This window comes from Acaromyces ingoldii (genome assembly GCF_003144295.1).
Source record: "Acaromyces ingoldii strain MCA 4198 unplaced genomic scaffold FA10scaffold_1, whole genome shotgun sequence".
NCBI lineage: Eukaryota > Fungi > Basidiomycota > Exobasidiomycetes > Exobasidiales > Cryptobasidiaceae > Acaromyces > Acaromyces ingoldii.
In genome coordinates, this window is record NW_020290247.1 from 3,844,563 (window position 1) to 3,861,547 (window position 16,985).

Sequence of the window (16,985 nt, forward strand, 5' to 3'; positions counted from 1 at the left end):
GGTCCGTAATCCCGAGGGGCCGCCATAGTGTGTGGCTGGTAAGCCCGTTGTCCATATGAGGAGATTTCCGCGAGTGACATCTCGAGCCTCTCCGCCTAGTCTCATTGAAGCTCATCGGATGGCAGAAAAAACAGCACCCTCGATCCTGGGGTACTGCGCGAGCTGAAGAGCAACCTCTCTAATTGCCACAGCAGAAGAGCGGTCACCATCGTCATGGTACCCCCACTCTTATAAAAAAAGCCGCTTTCCGTCAACCACTGATTCAATCCCAGTCGGAGACAATGCCGCGCGCAGAGAAGGGTCGAGAATTGCCTGCCGTCTTGCACAACCTCACTAGCTAGCTGCTTTGTGGTCTCATTGCCCCACAATATCGATGTTAGGCGTGGTCTATCATGCACGTCAAGCAGCACAAGCCCGCACCTTTTACTACGTAGTACGCTAGCTACGCTATCAGAGCGACCGCTAGTGACCGACTGACTTTGGATTAGTAGGAGTACATGATATTTGATCTGTTTCGGTCGCAGGAATTTCTCCGCAACAATTGTTAGCCTGGATCGCACCCCTTGAAATATTATCCACCGCCAGACGAGAGCGTCTGGGCCAAGTAGGTACGGTGCCTGTAGCGAGCCTTCTTTTTCCTAGGAAAACTTTCTTAAATTTTCCAGGCCCTGGCTAGGTGGTAAAATTGAAGGTGGGCCTGCAGGGCAGGGGAGCTAGAATGTCATGGTATGTGTGTGGGTCCACGGCTTAAAATCACCGCTTCTTTCCTGGTCTTCGCTGCTTCCGCTCCCCCATTTCCCCCTCACTTCCACTTCTCGCTCTCTGCTGGTGATAATGTCTGAGCACGACGATAGCAAGGTGCCTACAGTCGAGGGCGCTGCCGATGCAAATGCACGCCAAAAGGCTCTGGCCCACCTCGCCAATGACGAAGAGGCCATGCGAGCGAGCTACGGCAAAGCGTCGCTCAAGGCCATCGTGAACGACCGGTACGCATTTGGCTGCAGCCTCTTCGCTGCCATGGGAGGTCTCCTGTTCGGCATCGACCAGGGTTTGGTCTCTGTTATCCTGGTCATGCCTAAATTCCTCGAGCGTTTCCACCAAATCGACGGCACCAAGGATGTTTCGGCCGGCTTCCACAAAGGTGAGAGCGAGAATCTTGCGGCCGCTATGGCAGACTGATGTACGTCTACTGACATCCGGCGGACTTTCAAGGTATATTGACTGCCATGATCGAGCTGGGCGCCCTCGTCGGAGCAATGCTGGCCGGTTTCGTCGCCGACAAGTTCTCTCGCCGCGGCGCCATTCGGACTGGTGTCGTCTTTTTCATCATCGGCAGTGCAATTCAGACGGGTTCCATCTCCTACGACATGCTCGTTGTCGGCCGATTGATTGGGGGCATCGGTATCGGCTTCTTGAGCAACACCTGCCCTGTCTACATCAGCGAGCTCTCCCCACCGCATATCCGTGGCATTCTCCTTGGGTGGGTAGACAAACAAGACCGCGCAGGCAGAGCAAAGAAGAGGCTGGGGCTGACCTTTTTTTTCTCTTGGCTGATTAAAGACTCGAGGAGTTCGCAATTGTTGGTGGCATCTGCCTCGCATATTACGTGACCTATGGGACTCGTTTCATCGATTCGGAGTGGTGCTACAGACTACCATTCCTCCTGCAGATTGTTCCTGGCTTCATCCTCATGGTAGGCGCGTTTATCCTGCCTCCGAGCCCGCGTTGGCTCGCCATGCAAGGTCGCAGCGAAGAATCGCTCATGACACTGGCAAAAATTCGCAGACGGCACCCCGACGACGCCCTCGTTCAGGCCGAATGGCTTGAAATTCGCGGCGAGGCCGAGCTCCACGATGAGATCCGGAGGGAGCGACACCCCACGCACCAGTCGGGCAGCTTCAAGGATCAGGTTGCCCTCGAGCTGTGGGGCTGGGTCGACACACTTCGTCCGGGCTGCTGGAAGAGGACCGTTATTGGTATTCTCCTCATGGCCTTCCAGCAGCTCGTTGGCATCAACGCGTTGATCTACTACGCACCGACTCTCTTTGAGCAGCTGGGACTCAACTACGATGATCGCCTCAATCTTTCCGGCGTGGCCAACCTTTGCCAGCTTGCCGGTGTCTTTATCTCCTTCTTCTTTATCGACAAGATCGGACGCAAACCCTTGCTCACGTTTGGCTCCGTCGGCATGACTGTGTGCATGATCATCGTTGGCGTCCTCACCGCCGTCTTCAGCAACGACTGGCCAGCACACAAGCCCGAAGCGAGGGCCGCCGTCGCCTTTCTCAATATTTACATGGTCGTCTTTGGCTTGTCTTGGGGTCCTATCCCCTGGTCCATGCCGTCGGAGCTCTTCCCTTCAAGCCTGCGTGCAAAGGGCGTTGCATGGAGCACTGTCAGCAACTGGCTTTTTGTAAGTTTCTCAGACCCATTCTTTGCTCCAGTTCTATCCCTGATCTTCTCACTTGGCAGAACTTCATCATCGGCCTCATTGTTCCGCCACTTGTTGATGCAACAGGTGAGTGTCGTAGTCTCTCTCACCGAGGCCAAAATCGTCATCTTAAGACTAATCCTTATTTCTGAAGGGTACGGCGCATTTGTTTTCTTCGCCTGCTGGGCCTTCGTCTCGGCCCTCTTTGCCATCTTCATCGTTCCCGAGACGAAAGGAAAGACATTGGAGCAGGTGAGCAGAACTACTTTCCTTAAACACACTCTGCCTCAGCCGATGCTGACGCTCTACTACAGCTCGACACGCTCTTCAACGACCGCACGGGCACGGCCGACGAGGAACGACGCACACGCATCAACAATCGTCTCGCGGCAGAAGCATCCGCTCGTCTCGCCGAGCGCAGCTCAGCATACAGCGCAGACGGCACCACGCAGCAGCGCGTCGGCAAAGCCGCCGACGATGATGCCGAAGACCAGAAGCTACCTTCTCTGGCCTAAGTGGCAACGGATCGCTTCTTGTCTTTGTTCTTACGCAATACCACAATCTCACAATGTAACACAATGAATTTCAGCTGTCACCGCTTCTTGCTGAGCTGCTCGTCAATGAAGGATGAGATGGCCTCGAACTCTTCCAAGAGGACCTTGACCGCTCTGACTTCCTCTGTTCGTTTCAATGTCAGTCGGGCATACTACCCCCCCCTACCCAAAATCTCGCCAACTCACTTGATCTCTCCGTCTTTCCAAGCCTCTTCCCCAAGCGCTCTTGCTCTCCAAAACTGTACAGAGCGTGACTGTACGGCAAGATAACCTTTGAGCGGTTCCAGTACCACTTTCGCTTTTCTGGATTGCCCTTGGCAATGGCCGGGATGGTGCTGTGCGCCGGCACCTGCACCACTGCCCGGACGGCTGCCTCGACGTGGCGCTCCTCGATGAGCTGCAGCACCGCCTCGCACGCCGTGCCATGACCAATGAGCACAACGCGGGGCTGCTTGTCTGCATCGGGCGTGGCGTGCCGGAGAATGTCGACAAAGTTGTCCCAGACGTAGAGGAGCGCCTCCCTCGCCTGGTTGCGCCGCCCGTTGGCCCGTTCCGAGGCCAACGTGCCAATTCTTGGCCGCGTGCCGCCCGTCAGGACAGGCGGCTTGATCGTCGTAGGGAGTTGCGCATCGACATTGACGTCAATGATGGCGTGGCCCCGTTCCATAGCCCAGTCGATGATCTTGGAGCTGGCGTCAACCATGTAGGCCCTCTCCCTGTCGGCATAGATTTCAAAGAGCGGAATCTCGGCTCGCAAATTGCCCATGTCGTGGGCAAAGACGACAACTGTCTCGTACGCCGGATCTTTATCTAGAAGGTCCATGCTGGTCAAGACCGAGCCGTCAAAGAAGCCAGCGCCCTCTTGCGTCAAGACGGGCAGGGTACCCAGCTGGTACTTCCTTGCGATTGCCTGCAGCCGGTGGGCCTTGATGAGCTCTGGTAGCTGCACCAGAGGCACGCCAGAGTCCTCCTCGGATCCAAAGCCATCTTGAGCCGACGTGGGCTGGACACTCTTCCAATGCTTTGCCTGAATCAGCTCCACCTGACGGATGGCCTGATTGGCCGGCACGCTGCATACAGTCCCCTCGCGGACGGGTGGAGGTGCTTCTCCTAGCAAGACATTTGTGACGCTGAGTGCCGAACGCTCGATTGATTCCAGATTGTACCCGCCCTGTCGTTGGGGAAAAGAGTCAGCTTCTAGACTGCCTGCTATAGTTTTCGAGACACTGACCTCGAGCGCGACGACGAGTCGCCCATTGGCAAGCGCGGCCAGCTCGTGGGTCATCTGAGCATAGCCATTGGGGGTCACCCTACATTGACCAAGATGGTCTCCTTCAGCGGCATCAAAGCCAGCAGAGATGATGACGAAGTCGGGTGCAAACTCGTGGGCGATCGGCATGACAACGCGTTGGAAAGCCGCCAGATAGTCGCCATCACCCATGCCTGAATCCGGCCAAGGGATGTTGACATTTCGCCCCACTCCGGCTCCGACGCCCACTTGATCATCTGCACCACCGATACCACCAGGGAAGAACTCGCCGTTCTCGTAGCGATGCAGAGATATGTAGAGGACGTTTTCATCGTCCCAAAATGCCTGTTGAGTCCCATTGCCGTGATGTACGTCCCTTCGTGGAAAGTTCAGTATAAGCATGCTGGCCAGCCGTCAAGAGGAAAGAGAAAGCGAGAGCTCACCAGTCAAGAATGAGAACCTTTTGCACCCGTTCTCTTCCCTCGTAGTCCCCGTACCGTCGCTGCAGGTACCGCGTTGCCACGGCTACGTTGTTGTAGAGGCAGAAACCCATTGATCGATCGGGCTCGGCATGGTGACCCGGAGGTCTGACGACGGCAAATCCGTTGCGCACTCTTCCGCTGGCAACGGCCTCGCACATTTCAATGACGCCTCCACAGCTCAGCCGTGCGCATTTGGCCGAGTGCTCATTGATATAGAGCGAGGCAGTGCGCTCCAGCGTCTCTGTCTCCAAGGCCAACGTCTCCGTGGTGAAGACTTGGGGCGTTCTCAGGGTAAGCTTCATCGCGATACGCCAAAAAGCCCGCGTGACAGCGTCACTTACATGCCGTCTTTTCAACGCCTTCCCACATGCCGGCATCGTGGACGAGCAGGATCTCTTCTCGCTTAACTTCCCGTATTTGGATACGCTTCATGTGAGCCACACACCCGTGATCCTTGAGGTAGTCAAAGATGCGACTGATACGGTCGGGCTGCTCTGGGTGAAAGTCGCCTTCGTCGCTCGAGGTCACGCCAGGCACGGTGTGAAGCATCATCAGGTGACTGTACACGAGGCCGGTCTTGACACCGCGCCGACTCTGAGGCGAGTATTCTCCCGGTGGCGCTACGCTCGAGGAACGGGAAGAGGGCGACGAGACGGAAAGGGCGAGGCTCATGCCGTCGCCATTGGCAAAGAAGAGGTTGCCCCTACTGGGCGAAGGCGACCGTCTTTCCAGGAATTGTGTGGGCATGTGGTCCGAAGCTGCATATGGTCCCGATCTGGGATCCAGCGGTGGTGGGTTGGCAATTTCCCATGGATCTTGTACCTCGTCCATGGGCTGTATTTGTGCGCGACCGTCGCTCTCCACAACAAGCTGCTGGTGAGGCTGCGCGGATGAAGTGGCGGCCATCGCCATGAAGAGGTCGAGTTGAGAGCGTGAAGGTCCGGCTTGCGCTTCAGAAGTCGAGGAGAGATTGTCCGAATTCATTGTCCGTTGCGCGCCCCCCATCAGCTCCAGCCCCGAAGATGAGCCGTTCAACGGTGGAATGGCAGGTGCTCCACCCTGAATGGCCGTTGCAACGCCATTCTGCTGCGGTCCAAGCTGCGTAGTCGAGGATGAGATCGGAAGCGGATACGACGGATCTGATGGCTGATCTCCCCCTCCACCATTGCCGCCCTCCCCTCGACCGCTAGGCGCAAAGTAGGCCATGCCGCCCACCACAGAGACTCTCGAGGAGGCAGAGGGAAAAAAAGAAAAAGGAATGTCAAGAAAAAAACAACCAGTCCGTGCGACGCGTCTTGATTCGGTCGGTGCATTCGTAAACGTCGACGGCGTCTTGGGCCTGGCTTCACAAGCACGATGGCCATTGACGAGGCAGGTCCCTCCACGCAGTCGGGGCAGTCTGAACAAGCGAGTCAGAAGAAGCGCTTTGCGCCCTCGGCACTTCTTCCTCGTGCTCAGTACCTCGCCATCGAGTATCCGGGCGTGCTCAAGCCGCGTGCTGATGAGGAGGACGACACGCTCGTCAATGCACTCAAGACGCTTGCGCCTGGGCCGCCGGAGTTTGCCTCTCCGGTCGCGGCGCTCAAGCATCTGGGCAGACTTGTGGACACTCAAAAGACGCTCCTCGAATGCAGGCTGAGCTCGACGGCCAGCAGCGGTGAGTCCACTCCTTGTCTTTGCTGGAGCCAGCAGGAAGGAAGGGCGAGCAGGCTGAGACCATCTCCACACTTTGCAGAGGAAGCCTATCGACATGCGCTACAGGGCGAAGTGCAGCCATCACACAATGTCGTACTCCGAGTCAAAAAACGGACGTGGAAGAGGAAGAAGTCGTCGGGGGCGGACGATGTTTGTCGAGAGTACACCGTCTCGGCCTCCGGTGTTGTCCGTCACGTCGCCAAATTCAAGACGATGGCCGACTTTCTCTATGACCCAGGGCTACGCCTTGACTCGTCTTCTGCTGGGCCAGAGCAGGGCAGTACGGCGCTCAAATTTCTTCAAGATGTATGCAAAATGGATGCGAATGCGCTTCTGGCATTTGACCTGGAAGGCGAACGTGCAGACGCCAGTCGTCCCATTGACATGACGCCGCCGCCGCAATTTGCTCGCAGGGACGCGCCTCTCAGCTACGGGTGGGTGACAGGAGACCAAGAAAGATGGAATCTTGAGGGTTTGGGCTGACAGCTATGAACACGGCAGCTTTCGTCAGAATCCGAGCTCGCAGCTGGTTGGGTACGGACCCGTGCAGAGCGATGGAACCCAGGCGATGCGCTTCGAGCATCGTCTTCGAGACGCCAATGTCTTTCCAGCACAGTTCAGTATGGTCGGCAGATCGGCTCGCAGCAAGGTGAGGTCATTGTAGCACCTCTCCTGACCAGCATTGACCTCTCTTTCTCGTGCCAGGTACCGATGGACTCCAAGACGGCCAACAAGGGAAAGGGCCGCGCTCTCGATGAGCAATTAGTGGCTGCTCTGAAGCAGGTGAGGGCTGCTCGATCAAAGATCGCAGCACAGTTCGTTCACATTCGCATCCACAGCGCTTTGAGGAGAGGCCCATGTGGACGAGGCCAGGCCTTCTTAACCAATTCTCGCCAGCGGATAGGCGAATACTATTCAAGTCAGTTGCAAATCTTCAGGCTTGAGACCTTTACGATTTAGCTAACATCTATTCGTATCAGCCATAAGCAACACATTGCCGAGTGCTGCTACGCTATTACGAATGGCTGCTGGCGAGACTGCCTGGTCAAGTTTGCCTATGACCCGCGAAAGGACAAAGAAAGCAGGTTGTGAGTCAGGACATAGAACTATTCAGGCATGCTTGATCTCTCAACGAGCGTGCTATTTCAGCTACCAGCGAATGGGTTTTCAAGCAAAGACCAAGAGGCACGCTGCTCCGTTGGGCCATGGACGAAAGCGGGCTTCTGCAGAGGTAGAAGAAGACGAAGGCGGGAGTCCACATGGGGCAGCTAGAGCCGATGGGCCAGAGGAAGGCGATGCCGATGCCCGGTAGGTTCTTTTGTCTTTCCCGATTGTCTCTGGAACCCATGCTGAAAGGAGTCGTGATGGATCTCAGCGCCGACAGCCACATCTTTGATGGTGTCACTCCTTTTCCCACGCTCAACAGCTTCATGCTCATTGATATCACAGACGAGATTGCTCGGCCTTACATCGATGCGACCGGACCACAAGCGCTCAGGGACAAGCCCGACGATGTCTCTGGCTGGTACACGGCTGAGCAGTGGGAGAAGATCCGCACTGTCCTCCAGCTGCGATTTCACTTTCTCGCCAACCAGGGCATCCCGGCGCCCGCGGAGAAGTGTGCTGCTGCAGTCGCTCTGGTCGAGGCCAGGTTCCGAGACACTGGCTCCAAGGGGCGGCAAGAGTCTCATGAAGCCGATGATGATGATGATGACATGTCTGAGCAGTCCGAAAATGTACAGTAGACTAGCATAAAGCACGCCTCAGCCGTGGCAACGGAGTCTGTGCAGACGACATACTGTATGTGCGGAGGTTGAAAACGTCAAAATGCGAGATTCGAAAGGAGAAAAAAGGCCGCGCGCGCTGCGCTCGCTGTCCCTGTCTCCCCAATTCCTCCTCCGCCATCCTCGCATCGCGCGCCCCGAGTCTCAGACAAGCGACGAGCAGGGTCTTGCAGCATCTTGGTGACAGGCTCCCATGCTCTGCCTGCACTCATTGAAGTATCGTGGTTGAGGGACCGACCGAGCTCACTTTCTTGTCGTCGGCGCCGGGTCAGACGAGGCTTTGAGGATGGAGGAGTCACGCGGCGGCGACGACGGAGCTCAGCACCCAGCTGCAGAGGGCGGTGGGACTGCGCAGAACCATTATCCCCAGAGACAGCAGCAGCAGCAGCAGCAACAGCAGCAACAGCAGTATCACCAACCGCACCGCCAAATACCCTCGTTTCAGCCGCAGCAGGCTGGGGGACCGAGGATGTCTCACTTCCAGATTCCGGAATTCAGACCAGCAGGTCATTCTTCACTCAACTTTCACGCTCATCAGCGTCAGTCGTCGCCTGGCGTGATGCCAGGAGATGGCCTAGATACCGGCGCCATGCTCGGCACCTCTCACTTCGCAGCACAGAACATCGCCTTGGCCCATGCTCTGCAGCAGCAGCAGCAGCAACAGCCGCAACAGCATTCATCTATGCCCATGGGGGCTGGCCAGTACATGCCCCGCCCAGGCTTTCCTGCCAGGCCCAGCCATAGCTGGACACCTCCTCCGTTTCAGTCCCAGCACCAGCCCGCACCACAGCAGCTTTATCATACACGTCCGCCCGGTCCTGCTCGACCAGGCAACCACACAGTCAGCCACGCAACAGCGGCAGCAGCAGCCGTGCCGGCGCCTAGTGTTCCTCTTCTGTCTCGGCTGCCTCCATTGCCTCCGATGCCCAACGAGCTTCTAGCAGAGGGGAAGGCCGACGATGACAAGGAAAGAGCCAGGCGGCGGGCTTATCAGGCTCGAGAGGAAGCCCTCATGCTCAGGATCGAAGCAATCGGCTTCCAACCTGCCAAAGCCTGGTCCGTCATGAAGGAGGTGGTAGAAGGGCCGGGCAAGACGCAGGCGGAAGAGGATGGCGTCGACAATGGAAAGGAGAAGAGGGCCGAAGACAGAGAGGCAGAGGTCAAAGATCACGCAAAGGCCGAGATAGCCGAGAAGGAAGAGGGACGAGACGCTGCGCCGATCCTTGGGATTCGCCTCCTGCAACGATTGCATGCCCTCGAAGAGGAGAATCAGGAGCTGGGTCGCATCGTTGCGGACCTCGCTGGGAAGAAGCAAGCCAAGGGAGACGAGAGCCAAGTCCAAGTGGAGCTGCAAGGTAGGATTTGGCCCGAGATGCTAGGGTATAGCGTCGTACCTTGTGCTGACGAAGACCCTTGGATAGATGCACATGAACTCATTGCCGCCATGGACTCGGCGATGAAAGGATTGGAAAGGCGAGCGGAGGAGGCTGAAGCCCGGGCAAATGCGAGCGAGCGGGCGCTGGCTGTCGCATGCGCCCAGAACTCGAGCTCGATTCTAGACGAGAGGCGAGGAGGTGGACCACCGACGTCACCCACTACGAGCCCAAGCAGCCGAGGTGCTAATGCAGGCGCACAGAGTGCATCTATTTCGCCTGCCTCTCCACCGCCCAAAAGATGGAATAGCAGTAGTCGCGGTGGCCATCAATCAGGCCACCGTGGAGGAGGAGGAGGAGGAGGAGGGGGAGGGGGAGGGGGAGGAAGGCGCGGACACCACTAATCACGCACATACATCAGTCACAAATCTCACAACTCTGTACTATCATCACTCATTTGTAACGATAACTCATTTACCGGTACATCACCAGCCCATTGTCTCGTGCCATTTTCTTGTGCAAAGCCTGACCTCTGGCCGTCCATAGCGAAGACCCGGAACCAATGAGCGAATTATGGACAGCTATTCCAGGGCCAGGCGCGATCAGTGGAGAACAAAATTAGAAATGACAGAAAAATGCATAGGGCAATTGGGGCGATCTCACTTTCACTCCTCCACCAATTCGCTACCTCGGCGAGCAGCGAGGGCACCATGACGATGATGACGGCTTCGTCAGCCGGCAATGCCTCACTAGAACCCAGGACCGTCAATGTCGATCGTCTGCGCCAGCTCCGCAACTCCGTAATCGGGAGCCGTACGAAGAAGTCCGAGGTCGTGGCGCAGGGAAAAGTGCCGGCGTGAGTCTTGCTTGCGCTCTCTGCAGCAACGTCGCCTCTCACAATGTGCTGACTAGCTGACCGTCCTCTCTGCGTGTCCAGCCTCGTGCGGATTTTGTCGACGCCCTTGGAGGACAGAAGCGATGGGGCCGAAATCAAGAGTCTGGCCGCGACCATTATCGGTTCTTTGGCCCATGGTGAGAATTGCCATTGCCGGCTTTGCTCGGGAATGATGAAGGTCTAACCGCGAGCATCTTGCGCATTACTCTTCTTCCCTTTCGGCAGATGCCCCTCCTCCGACGCTCCTGTCGCTCTGTCGGGCCAATGCCACGCAGTCGATCCTAGACGCCCTCTCTCAGCTCGCTAGTGCTCCATCGACGGCAGACCCCCTCGAAGGGCAAACAGCAGCAGAAACGGCCACCAGCTCGGAAAGCCGCCTGTCTTCCGACGATCTCAAGCTCATTGAATCTTATCTCCGCGCACTGCGCTCTCTGGTCGTCGCACTGGCCGATGAAGTGTCTCCGGGAAGCCGCTGGCAGCGCTTGCCAGGCGTAGGCTACCGATACAATCAAGCAATCATGCAGAGCCTTGCGGACCAGAATGGTAGTTCGTCAGGGCTGCACGCTTCAGTGCTGGGAAAGAGCTCGAGGGAGGTCATTGGGTGGCATATTGCCGACGCAGGATTCCCACAAAAAGGCATGCATACCGCGACAAAGAGCGCGGCAAAGAAGCAGAGAGGGGACGGGGATGGCGATCTGAAGATGAACTCGGCCTCTTCGTCAGATTTGCGAAGGGATGCTGCGAGGGACAAGGAGCACGAATGGAGATCCGAAGAAGAGCAAGCGTTTAATTCGCCTCACGCTGAACTCGTCTGGCTCGCCCGGAAAGCCATCGCTGCTGCCTTCGCGTCGCACAACCTGCCCCTTTGGCTCGGCACGCTGTTCGTTGCTCGGCTTCCTGTTTCATCGTTCAAAGCACCAGCATGGACGACGAAGAGCCGTGGTGGAAGCCGGCCAGGGACGAGGCCTGGCAGCCCGGGGAGACCAGGCGCAACAGCCTCGAACAGCCGACCTGGATCTAGCAGGGGAGCCGAATCGTCGCCCGCTGTTGGCCTACCAGCTCATTCGAACCAGGTCAAGGTCTTGGCCATCACCGAGATGGTCTCTGGGGTCCTCTCTTCTGGCTTGTGCATCGCTTCTACCGATGTCGATGCGGCAGAAGCCCTTTCCTCGTCCACTCAGGACTACACGCCGGTCCTCATCCTATCTCAGCGCCGGAGGGCAGTGCTCGAATTCACCGCTGATCAGTCACCTTTCTGGGCAGGGCGGTCAGCCACAACAGTTCCCGCCCGTGCTGCTCTCCACCACGAGGACGCATTCTTCGCTGCTAATGACGAAGCAGAACGCGGGCGAGACGGAGCAGGTCTAGCGACGCAGGCTAGCTTCGTGAAGCGCGGAAAGAGCTCTGAGAATCACGCCCAGGGAGTTGCGATGGACGAGGGAGACGACCAGGCCTTTGCCAACCTCGTCGATGCGCATAGGGGCGCACTGGATGTGCTCCTCGAAGCAACCGAATGTGGCTATGCAAAGACTCAGGAGGCCGCCCTGTGGGCATTGACGGATCTGTCGAGGGAAAACACAGAGACGAGCGCAAAGCTCTTCAACTGTCTGACTCCTTCGGGCCTGATCCCGACGTCGATGCTTCTCAATCTCAGGAAAGACCCATCTGCCTCGGTCCGTCTTGCTGCCTTTTGCTGGTGGGTGTTTTTTCTACCAATTGTGTCTTTAGGCGTCGTTTGCTGACGCAGGAGCCACTTTGCAGTTTGGCGCATATCATAAAAGTACACCCATTCACCCCAAAAACCAACGAGTGCGTCCTCGCCGTCCTTGTCGAGCTGCTCGATTATCCCAGCGAGATACAAGCGACGGCAGCATTTGCACTGGCACGCCTCGTGGCCGACGACTCCGAGCTACAAGCGCTGGCTTGTGAGCAGTATGACTGCATCGCAAAGCTGGCGGCGCTGCTGGACAAGAGCAAGAACGCAGCCACGGCTCTGCCGCCCGATTCACCACTGGAAGCGCAGCAGAAGGCGGCTCTGGTCGACGAGCAGCTGATCCGGCTGCGCGAGGCTTCTCTGGTAGCGTTTGCTGCGCTCAGCTTCCAACGCGATGAGATACGTCGCAAGATTGTCGACCACACGGCGCCTTCTCTGCTCCCCATTGTTGTTTCGTCGTTGACGGCGTCGCATTTGGGCGTCCGCGTAGCCGCTTGCCGTCTGGTGCGAGCCCTTTCACGGAGCATCTCGATCTTGCGTACCTCGCTCGTCGATGCCGGCGTGGCGAGCAAGCTGCTCGACATTATCAAAACCGGGCCGGTTGAGGAAGGATTCGAGATCAAGAGTGAGGCAACTGCGTCGCTGTGCAACCTCGTCGTCAAATTCAGTCCCATGAAGCAATTCCTTGTCGAAAGCGGGGGAATCAACGACTTGCTCGCGCTCTGCAGCTCTCCGGATGCAGGCCTGCGGCTAAATGCGCTCTGGGCCATCAAGAATATCCTCTACTGCGCCGATACGGAGACCAAGCGGTCGGTGACACAAGGATTTGACTGGGACCGGCTCAAGGTCATGTGCCGGGATGTCGAAGCAGGTACACTCGCAATTCAGGAGCAAGCGCTCAATATTGTCCGCAACCTGGCGTCGTCGAACCCGGTCGACATCGACCTGACTATTCAGGGTATGGGTGGGGCAGATGAGCTCTTCTCACTGATCGAAGACGTCGTGTGGCACAGGCCCAGCGACGCAGCTCTCGAACAAGTCGCATACATTCTTGTCAACCTGGCCACGGGTACAGAAGAGCATCGCCGCATGTTGCTTGCTCGGCCTAATCTCTTGGACGCCACTGTCTTTTTCTTAGTGAGTTGCTTTTTCCTGCTTTTTCCTGCTGTCGAAGATTCATCCCACTGACTGACTTTTCCGGTGAAGAACCACCCAAAAGTCGAGATTCGAGTAGCAGGTGTTTGGGTTGCATCGAATCTGACGCAACCCACCCGGCCTGCGTCGTCTGCCAATCCGACCAGCTCCCCCTCCGTTGCCACGGCAACGCCCAACCCTACCGCTCCGGGCAACGCGCCTGCTGTTTTACCGTCGCTGGACGTGTGCAGCGAGGCCATTGTCCGGCTCAAGTCATTTGGATTCGACACAAGGCTTCGTACCCTCATCGACGATCCAGAGAGGGACGTCTCGGATCGGGCGTTGTCCTTGCTCACCCGGTTTGAATGACCACGCACTTTATCCCCCCCTCCTTCCCTCCACATTGATCCGCTCTGCAGCGCTTGGTAATTTAGTTCTCCATGTCAAAGCTATTTCTTCCCATCCATTCATCTCGATTATATTACCTTCCAACCATCTCTCCACGGCTGGACGATGTCTGTGAAAAGGGGGGGAGCGAGTGGGAGGGGACGGGGAGGCTCATCGCAGCGAGGTGGATTTCAGACGAGCGAAGACGCGCCTTCCCATGCAGAGAGAGCTGCTGAGCTCCTCGCGCGTGCCCGTCTCCAAGGTAAGGCTCCACCAACAGCAGCAGCTGCTGCTACACCGCCGCCCACGCGCACCCCTTCGTCGGAAGCGTCGACGAAGCCCATATCGATCCCTGAGCTTCTCAAGAAGCTCGCGAATCCTGCACTGGGGTCCAATGCCCTGTCGGTCAAGGACGCCATCCCGATCGCGGGCAAGCTCGTCCGGGCCAAGCTCAACACCGAGGCACAGCTCGAGTACCTCAGCGAGGCGCTCCTCGAGCGTGCCGGCATCAGCTCCGAGTCGGACCGCAACCGTGTACTCGTCGCGCTGGGCGTGCGGTCGGCCGGCCTGATGGGCAAGAGAAAGGCGCCGGAGCCGAGTGCGGCAACGAAGCGCCGGAGACAACAGATGGACGATGTGGCCCTCTCGCGCGACTATGGAAACTATGACCCAACAGCGCACCATGCCTCCTCGAGAAGAAACCAGGGCGAGGAGGAAGAGTACGTGTTCAACGAGGTGCTCGATGCCGAGGTGCTCCGGGGCCGATACGCCTTTGTGAATCGCGCGCCAGTCATGACGGCCTGGACGACGATTGTTTTGGAGCGGCTCGGGTTCCAGCGCGCAGAGGCGCTCAGCTTGGCCCACGTCTATGTCGACACGACGAGCACAAGCAGGGGGATCTCGATTGGCGTCTATGACGAGAGCCACCGGGATCGTACCACGGCGACGGCGAGCCAGCCGCACTTTGAGTTGATGGGCCTGAGGATCCCCGTCATGAGGATGAACAGCGGACAGGGGCAGTGGCGTGGCATCTCGAGGGGCGAAGTCGTTGGACCCGAGAGGGTGAGTATGAATCAGTCGCAGCTTGCAAAGCGCTGTTTCCATCGCTAACCCCTACATCCGAACAAGGCGTTCAACTACCTGAAGAAGTCGATGGCGCAGACGCTGCCCATGGTCATCGGGTCCCTGTCGCTCCTGGCCGACTCGTTTGTCGATCCTCTCCCTGGCACAGCTGAGTCCCATGACGAAGACTTCGATGAGGTTGAGGACAAGAAGGTCACGCAGGTCAAGAAAGAGGAACATGGTGATGGCCATGGGCACCCGCCTGAGGAGGACAAGCCAGCGACGACCGAGCCAAAGAAGGAGGAAGAGCAGGAGCAAGCCCCCTCACATGGGCCCGACGTGTTGCATGCCCACGCCTACGATCTCTACTGTCAGTTCCGCCCCTCTACGGGAGGGGAGTGGGGCAAGAAGGCCAAGCTCGAGCTCGGTAAAGTCCTTGCTCTGAGGAGGGGTGACGTGGGCGTCGAGGCGTGGGAGGAAGGAAGAATGTCGAGAGAGGAAAGGGAGGAAAAGGACTGGGAAGACGAGCTGGCACGCTTGGCAGAAGGTGGAGATGGCGCTCCAACGACGAAGTTGGAAGAGGAGGAAGAGGACAAACCGCATCAGCAGGAGGCGGCGCAGCCAGGACGGGACAACGACCATGTAAAGAAGGAAGAGGATGAACCATGAAGCTACAGTTTCATTAATGTACAGTACAATAATGGGGGCAAATATTACATTGAGAGTTTGTGCTTGACGGCTTGCAGCTCTCTCTTCAACCCTTCGATGATGCTTTGGGTCTCTGCACGCAACTGGTCGATCGCCGAGCGGAGTCTCTCTTCGATTCGGCTCTCGAGCTGCGCTTCAAAGGAATGGCCTATTGCCTGGTCTGCCTCCATCTCGCTATCGCTCGTGGCTGGAGATACTGCAGTCCCTTTGTTTCCCTGTACCGCCGAGTCCGAGGAGGATAGGCCGCCAGAGATCGCTTCCTGTACGCCACCGACCTCAAGCTCTTGCGTAGCTCCACTTTCGTCTCGCTCGTGATGCGAGCCCTCGGGAATTGCTGCCTTCTCCTTCGAAATGCCGTTGTCGCTCGCGGGCCACCTCTCATCGAATGGTGAAGGGTCTTCACTCTCGGCCTCGCCATTGCGTCCGGTCTTTGACACCTTCTCTTCTGCTGCCTTGTCCATTTGTGATGTATTGTCCCCTCTCTGCCCTTCTAAATCCTGCCCTTTTTTCTTTCCAAGCACCGCAGTGTTCTTTGGCTCTGTCCCCTCCTTGCTCTGCCCTGGCAGAGATCCATTAGCTTGGAACCCTTTTTCCTTCCCTAGCCTCTGGTTCGATCGCTGCGGAGGCCGAATGAGTGGTGTGAAAGTTGAGATTCCCGATGGCGCTGACAATGGCTTTGGAACTGTCAAGCCAGGTCTTCCTGTCGAATTCGAGCCCGCCAGAGCGACATCGACCACTTGGTTTCCTTCCTCCTCCTCCACCATGATCTCCTCATCCTCTTCTTCCTCTTCATCAAAGAAGAGACGTCGCTTTCGTCTCCTCACGCCAGTCCGTGCCTTGTCTCGTTCCTCCGTCCTTGGTCGCTTCTCGGCGTCGTCCTCGGAGCTACTCAATTCAATCGCTTCCTCCACCTTACTCCCCTTCGAGGTCGACCTTCGTTTCCGCGAAGGGCTCTTCGACTTGCCCTTTGAATTCATCGGCGTTGTAGGGATGTCTCCCTCTTCGTCTTCCCAGGGCCTCTTCTTCATCCCACGAACAGGCAAATTGAGCTGCATCGCGACGGAAGGCGTCTGGTGCGCCCTGGATCTCCTGCTCTGTCGGCTGAGGGGTCCACCTCATTACGTATCAGCGACGTCGTAGCCCACGCAGAGAGATCAAAGTCAGACTTACGAGGGTACGAATTGGGAAGAGGCAAAAGTAGGCCAGCGGAGGTGCGTGGGCAGTACCCCTCCTCGGTCGTCGCTGTCCTCCGATGCCGATGGAGACCTCGAAGAATCAGAAGCGCGCATCCCGCCGGCGCGCGAGGATGAGGGCCCTGCTCCAGAGGACGACACAGAGGACGAGGCTCGCCTCAGCGGGGATACCCCGGTCGTCCCTGCCATCGTGGCTCTCAAGGCACAGAGCAACGTCCCCAAAACGACCGATGCCTCGGCGGACAAGAGAGCTTTCCTTACCCCGACGGAGCCTGCGCCTCTCGACATTTCTTAGTCCGATTCCCGATAGCGCCCATCCTTCAC

At 57.6% G+C, this 16,985-nt stretch overlaps 7 protein-coding genes across 7 annotated transcripts; 5 read left to right on the forward strand and 2 right to left on the reverse strand.

Moving 5' to 3' along the window:
* Positions 1-735: 735 nt before the first annotated feature.
* Positions 736-3,032, forward strand: FA10DRAFT_237975 (putative MFS monosaccharide transporter). The gene is made up of 6 exons (XM_025519128.1): positions 736-1,141; positions 1,213-1,480; positions 1,561-2,413; positions 2,473-2,518; positions 2,586-2,683; positions 2,746-3,032. Exons 1-6 carry the CDS (start codon positions 835-837, stop codon positions 2,944-2,946), a joined length of 1,773 nt encoding a protein of 590 aa, XP_025381342.1. The 5' UTR covers positions 736-834; the 3' UTR covers positions 2,947-3,032.
* Positions 3,004-5,958, reverse strand: FA10DRAFT_237979 (Arginase/deacetylase). The gene is made up of 5 exons (XM_025519129.1): positions 5,058-5,958; positions 4,678-4,990; positions 4,217-4,610; positions 3,172-4,156; positions 3,004-3,109 (listed from the first exon to the last, which is right to left on the reverse strand). The coding sequence occupies exons 1-5, from the start codon at positions 5,920-5,922 to the stop codon at positions 3,024-3,026; spliced, it is 2,643 nt and encodes an 880-aa protein (XP_025381343.1). The 5' UTR covers positions 5,923-5,958; the 3' UTR covers positions 3,004-3,023.
* A 66-nt stretch (positions 5,959-6,024) lies between these two features.
* On the forward strand, positions 6,025-8,204 carry FA10DRAFT_264720 (hypothetical protein). The gene is made up of 8 exons (XM_025520764.1): positions 6,025-6,373; positions 6,452-6,845; positions 6,913-7,060; positions 7,117-7,194; positions 7,251-7,330; positions 7,392-7,499; positions 7,561-7,719; positions 7,787-8,204. Exons 1-8 carry the CDS (start codon positions 6,073-6,075, stop codon positions 8,154-8,156), a joined length of 1,638 nt encoding a protein of 545 aa, XP_025381344.1. The 5' UTR covers positions 6,025-6,072; the 3' UTR covers positions 8,157-8,204.
* FA10DRAFT_42157 (hypothetical protein) lies at positions 8,103-10,074 on the forward strand. Its single transcript, XM_025525471.1, has one exon. The coding sequence runs from the start codon at positions 8,482-8,484 to the stop codon at positions 9,970-9,972; it is 1,491 nt and encodes a 496-aa protein (XP_025381345.1). The 5' UTR covers positions 8,103-8,481; the 3' UTR covers positions 9,973-10,074.
* Positions 10,075-10,278: 204 nt separating this feature from the next.
* Positions 10,279-13,680, forward strand: FA10DRAFT_283752 (ARM repeat-containing protein; the record flags this gene model as incomplete). Its single annotated transcript, XM_025523868.1, has 5 exons — positions 10,279-10,424; positions 10,506-10,600; positions 10,689-12,159; positions 12,225-13,314; positions 13,384-13,680. The coding sequence occupies 5 exons, from the start codon at positions 10,279-10,281 to the stop codon at positions 13,678-13,680; spliced, it is 3,099 nt and encodes a 1,032-aa protein (XP_025381346.1).
* A 144-nt stretch (positions 13,681-13,824) lies between these two features.
* Positions 13,825-15,429, forward strand: FA10DRAFT_283753 (hypothetical protein; the record flags this gene model as incomplete). The annotated part of the gene is made up of 3 exons (XM_025523869.1): positions 13,825-13,830; positions 13,894-14,760; positions 14,827-15,429. 3 exons carry the CDS (start codon positions 13,825-13,827, stop codon positions 15,427-15,429), a joined length of 1,476 nt encoding a protein of 491 aa, XP_025381347.1.
* FA10DRAFT_299461 (hypothetical protein) lies at positions 15,141-16,895 on the reverse strand. The gene is made up of 2 exons (XM_025524728.1): positions 16,639-16,895; positions 15,141-16,569 (listed from the first exon to the last, which is right to left on the reverse strand). Exons 1-2 carry the CDS (start codon positions 16,848-16,850, stop codon positions 15,474-15,476), a joined length of 1,308 nt encoding a protein of 435 aa, XP_025381348.1. The 5' UTR covers positions 16,851-16,895; the 3' UTR covers positions 15,141-15,473.
* Between the last annotated feature and the right edge of the window lie 90 nt (positions 16,896-16,985).

Coding starts and splice junctions, on each gene's coding strand:
- FA10DRAFT_237975 (XM_025519128.1), top strand. CDS start 835: ATGTCTGAGCACGACGATAGCAAGGTGCCTACAGTCGAGGGCGCTGCC. Junction 1,481..1,560: donor ATCCGTGGCATTCTCCTTGG/GTGGGTAGACAA, acceptor GGCTGATTAAAG/ACTCGAGGAGTTCGCAATTG. Junction 2,684..2,745: donor AAGGAAAGACATTGGAGCAG/GTGAGCAGAACT, acceptor GCTCTACTACAG/CTCGACACGCTCTTCAACGA.
- FA10DRAFT_237979 (XM_025519129.1), bottom strand. CDS start 5,922: ATGGCCTACTTTGCGCCTAGCGGTCGAGGGGAGGGCGGCAATGGTGGA. Junction 4,611..4,677: donor AAGGTTCTCATTCTTGACTG/GTGAGCTCTCGC, acceptor CTTTCCACGAAG/GGACGTACATCACGGCAATG. Junction 4,157..4,216: donor GACTCGTCGTCGCGCTCGAG/GTCAGTGTCTCG, acceptor CCCCAACGACAG/GGCGGGTACAATCTGGAATC.
- FA10DRAFT_264720 (XM_025520764.1), top strand. CDS start 6,073: ATGGCCATTGACGAGGCAGGTCCCTCCACGCAGTCGGGGCAGTCTGAA. Junction 7,061..7,116: donor GCAGATCGGCTCGCAGCAAG/GTGAGGTCATTG, acceptor TTCTCGTGCCAG/GTACCGATGGACTCCAAGAC. Junction 7,500..7,560: donor AAGGACAAAGAAAGCAGGTT/GTGAGTCAGGAC, acceptor GTGCTATTTCAG/CTACCAGCGAATGGGTTTTC.
- FA10DRAFT_42157 (XM_025525471.1), top strand. CDS start 8,482: ATGGAGGAGTCACGCGGCGGCGACGACGGAGCTCAGCACCCAGCTGCA.
- FA10DRAFT_299461 (XM_025524728.1), bottom strand. CDS start 16,850: ATGGCAGGGACGACCGGGGTATCCCCGCTGAGGCGAGCCTCGTCCTCT. Junction 16,570..16,638: donor TCTTCCCAATTCGTACCCTC/GTAAGTCTGACT, acceptor TGGACCCCTCAG/CCGACAGAGCAGGAGATCCA.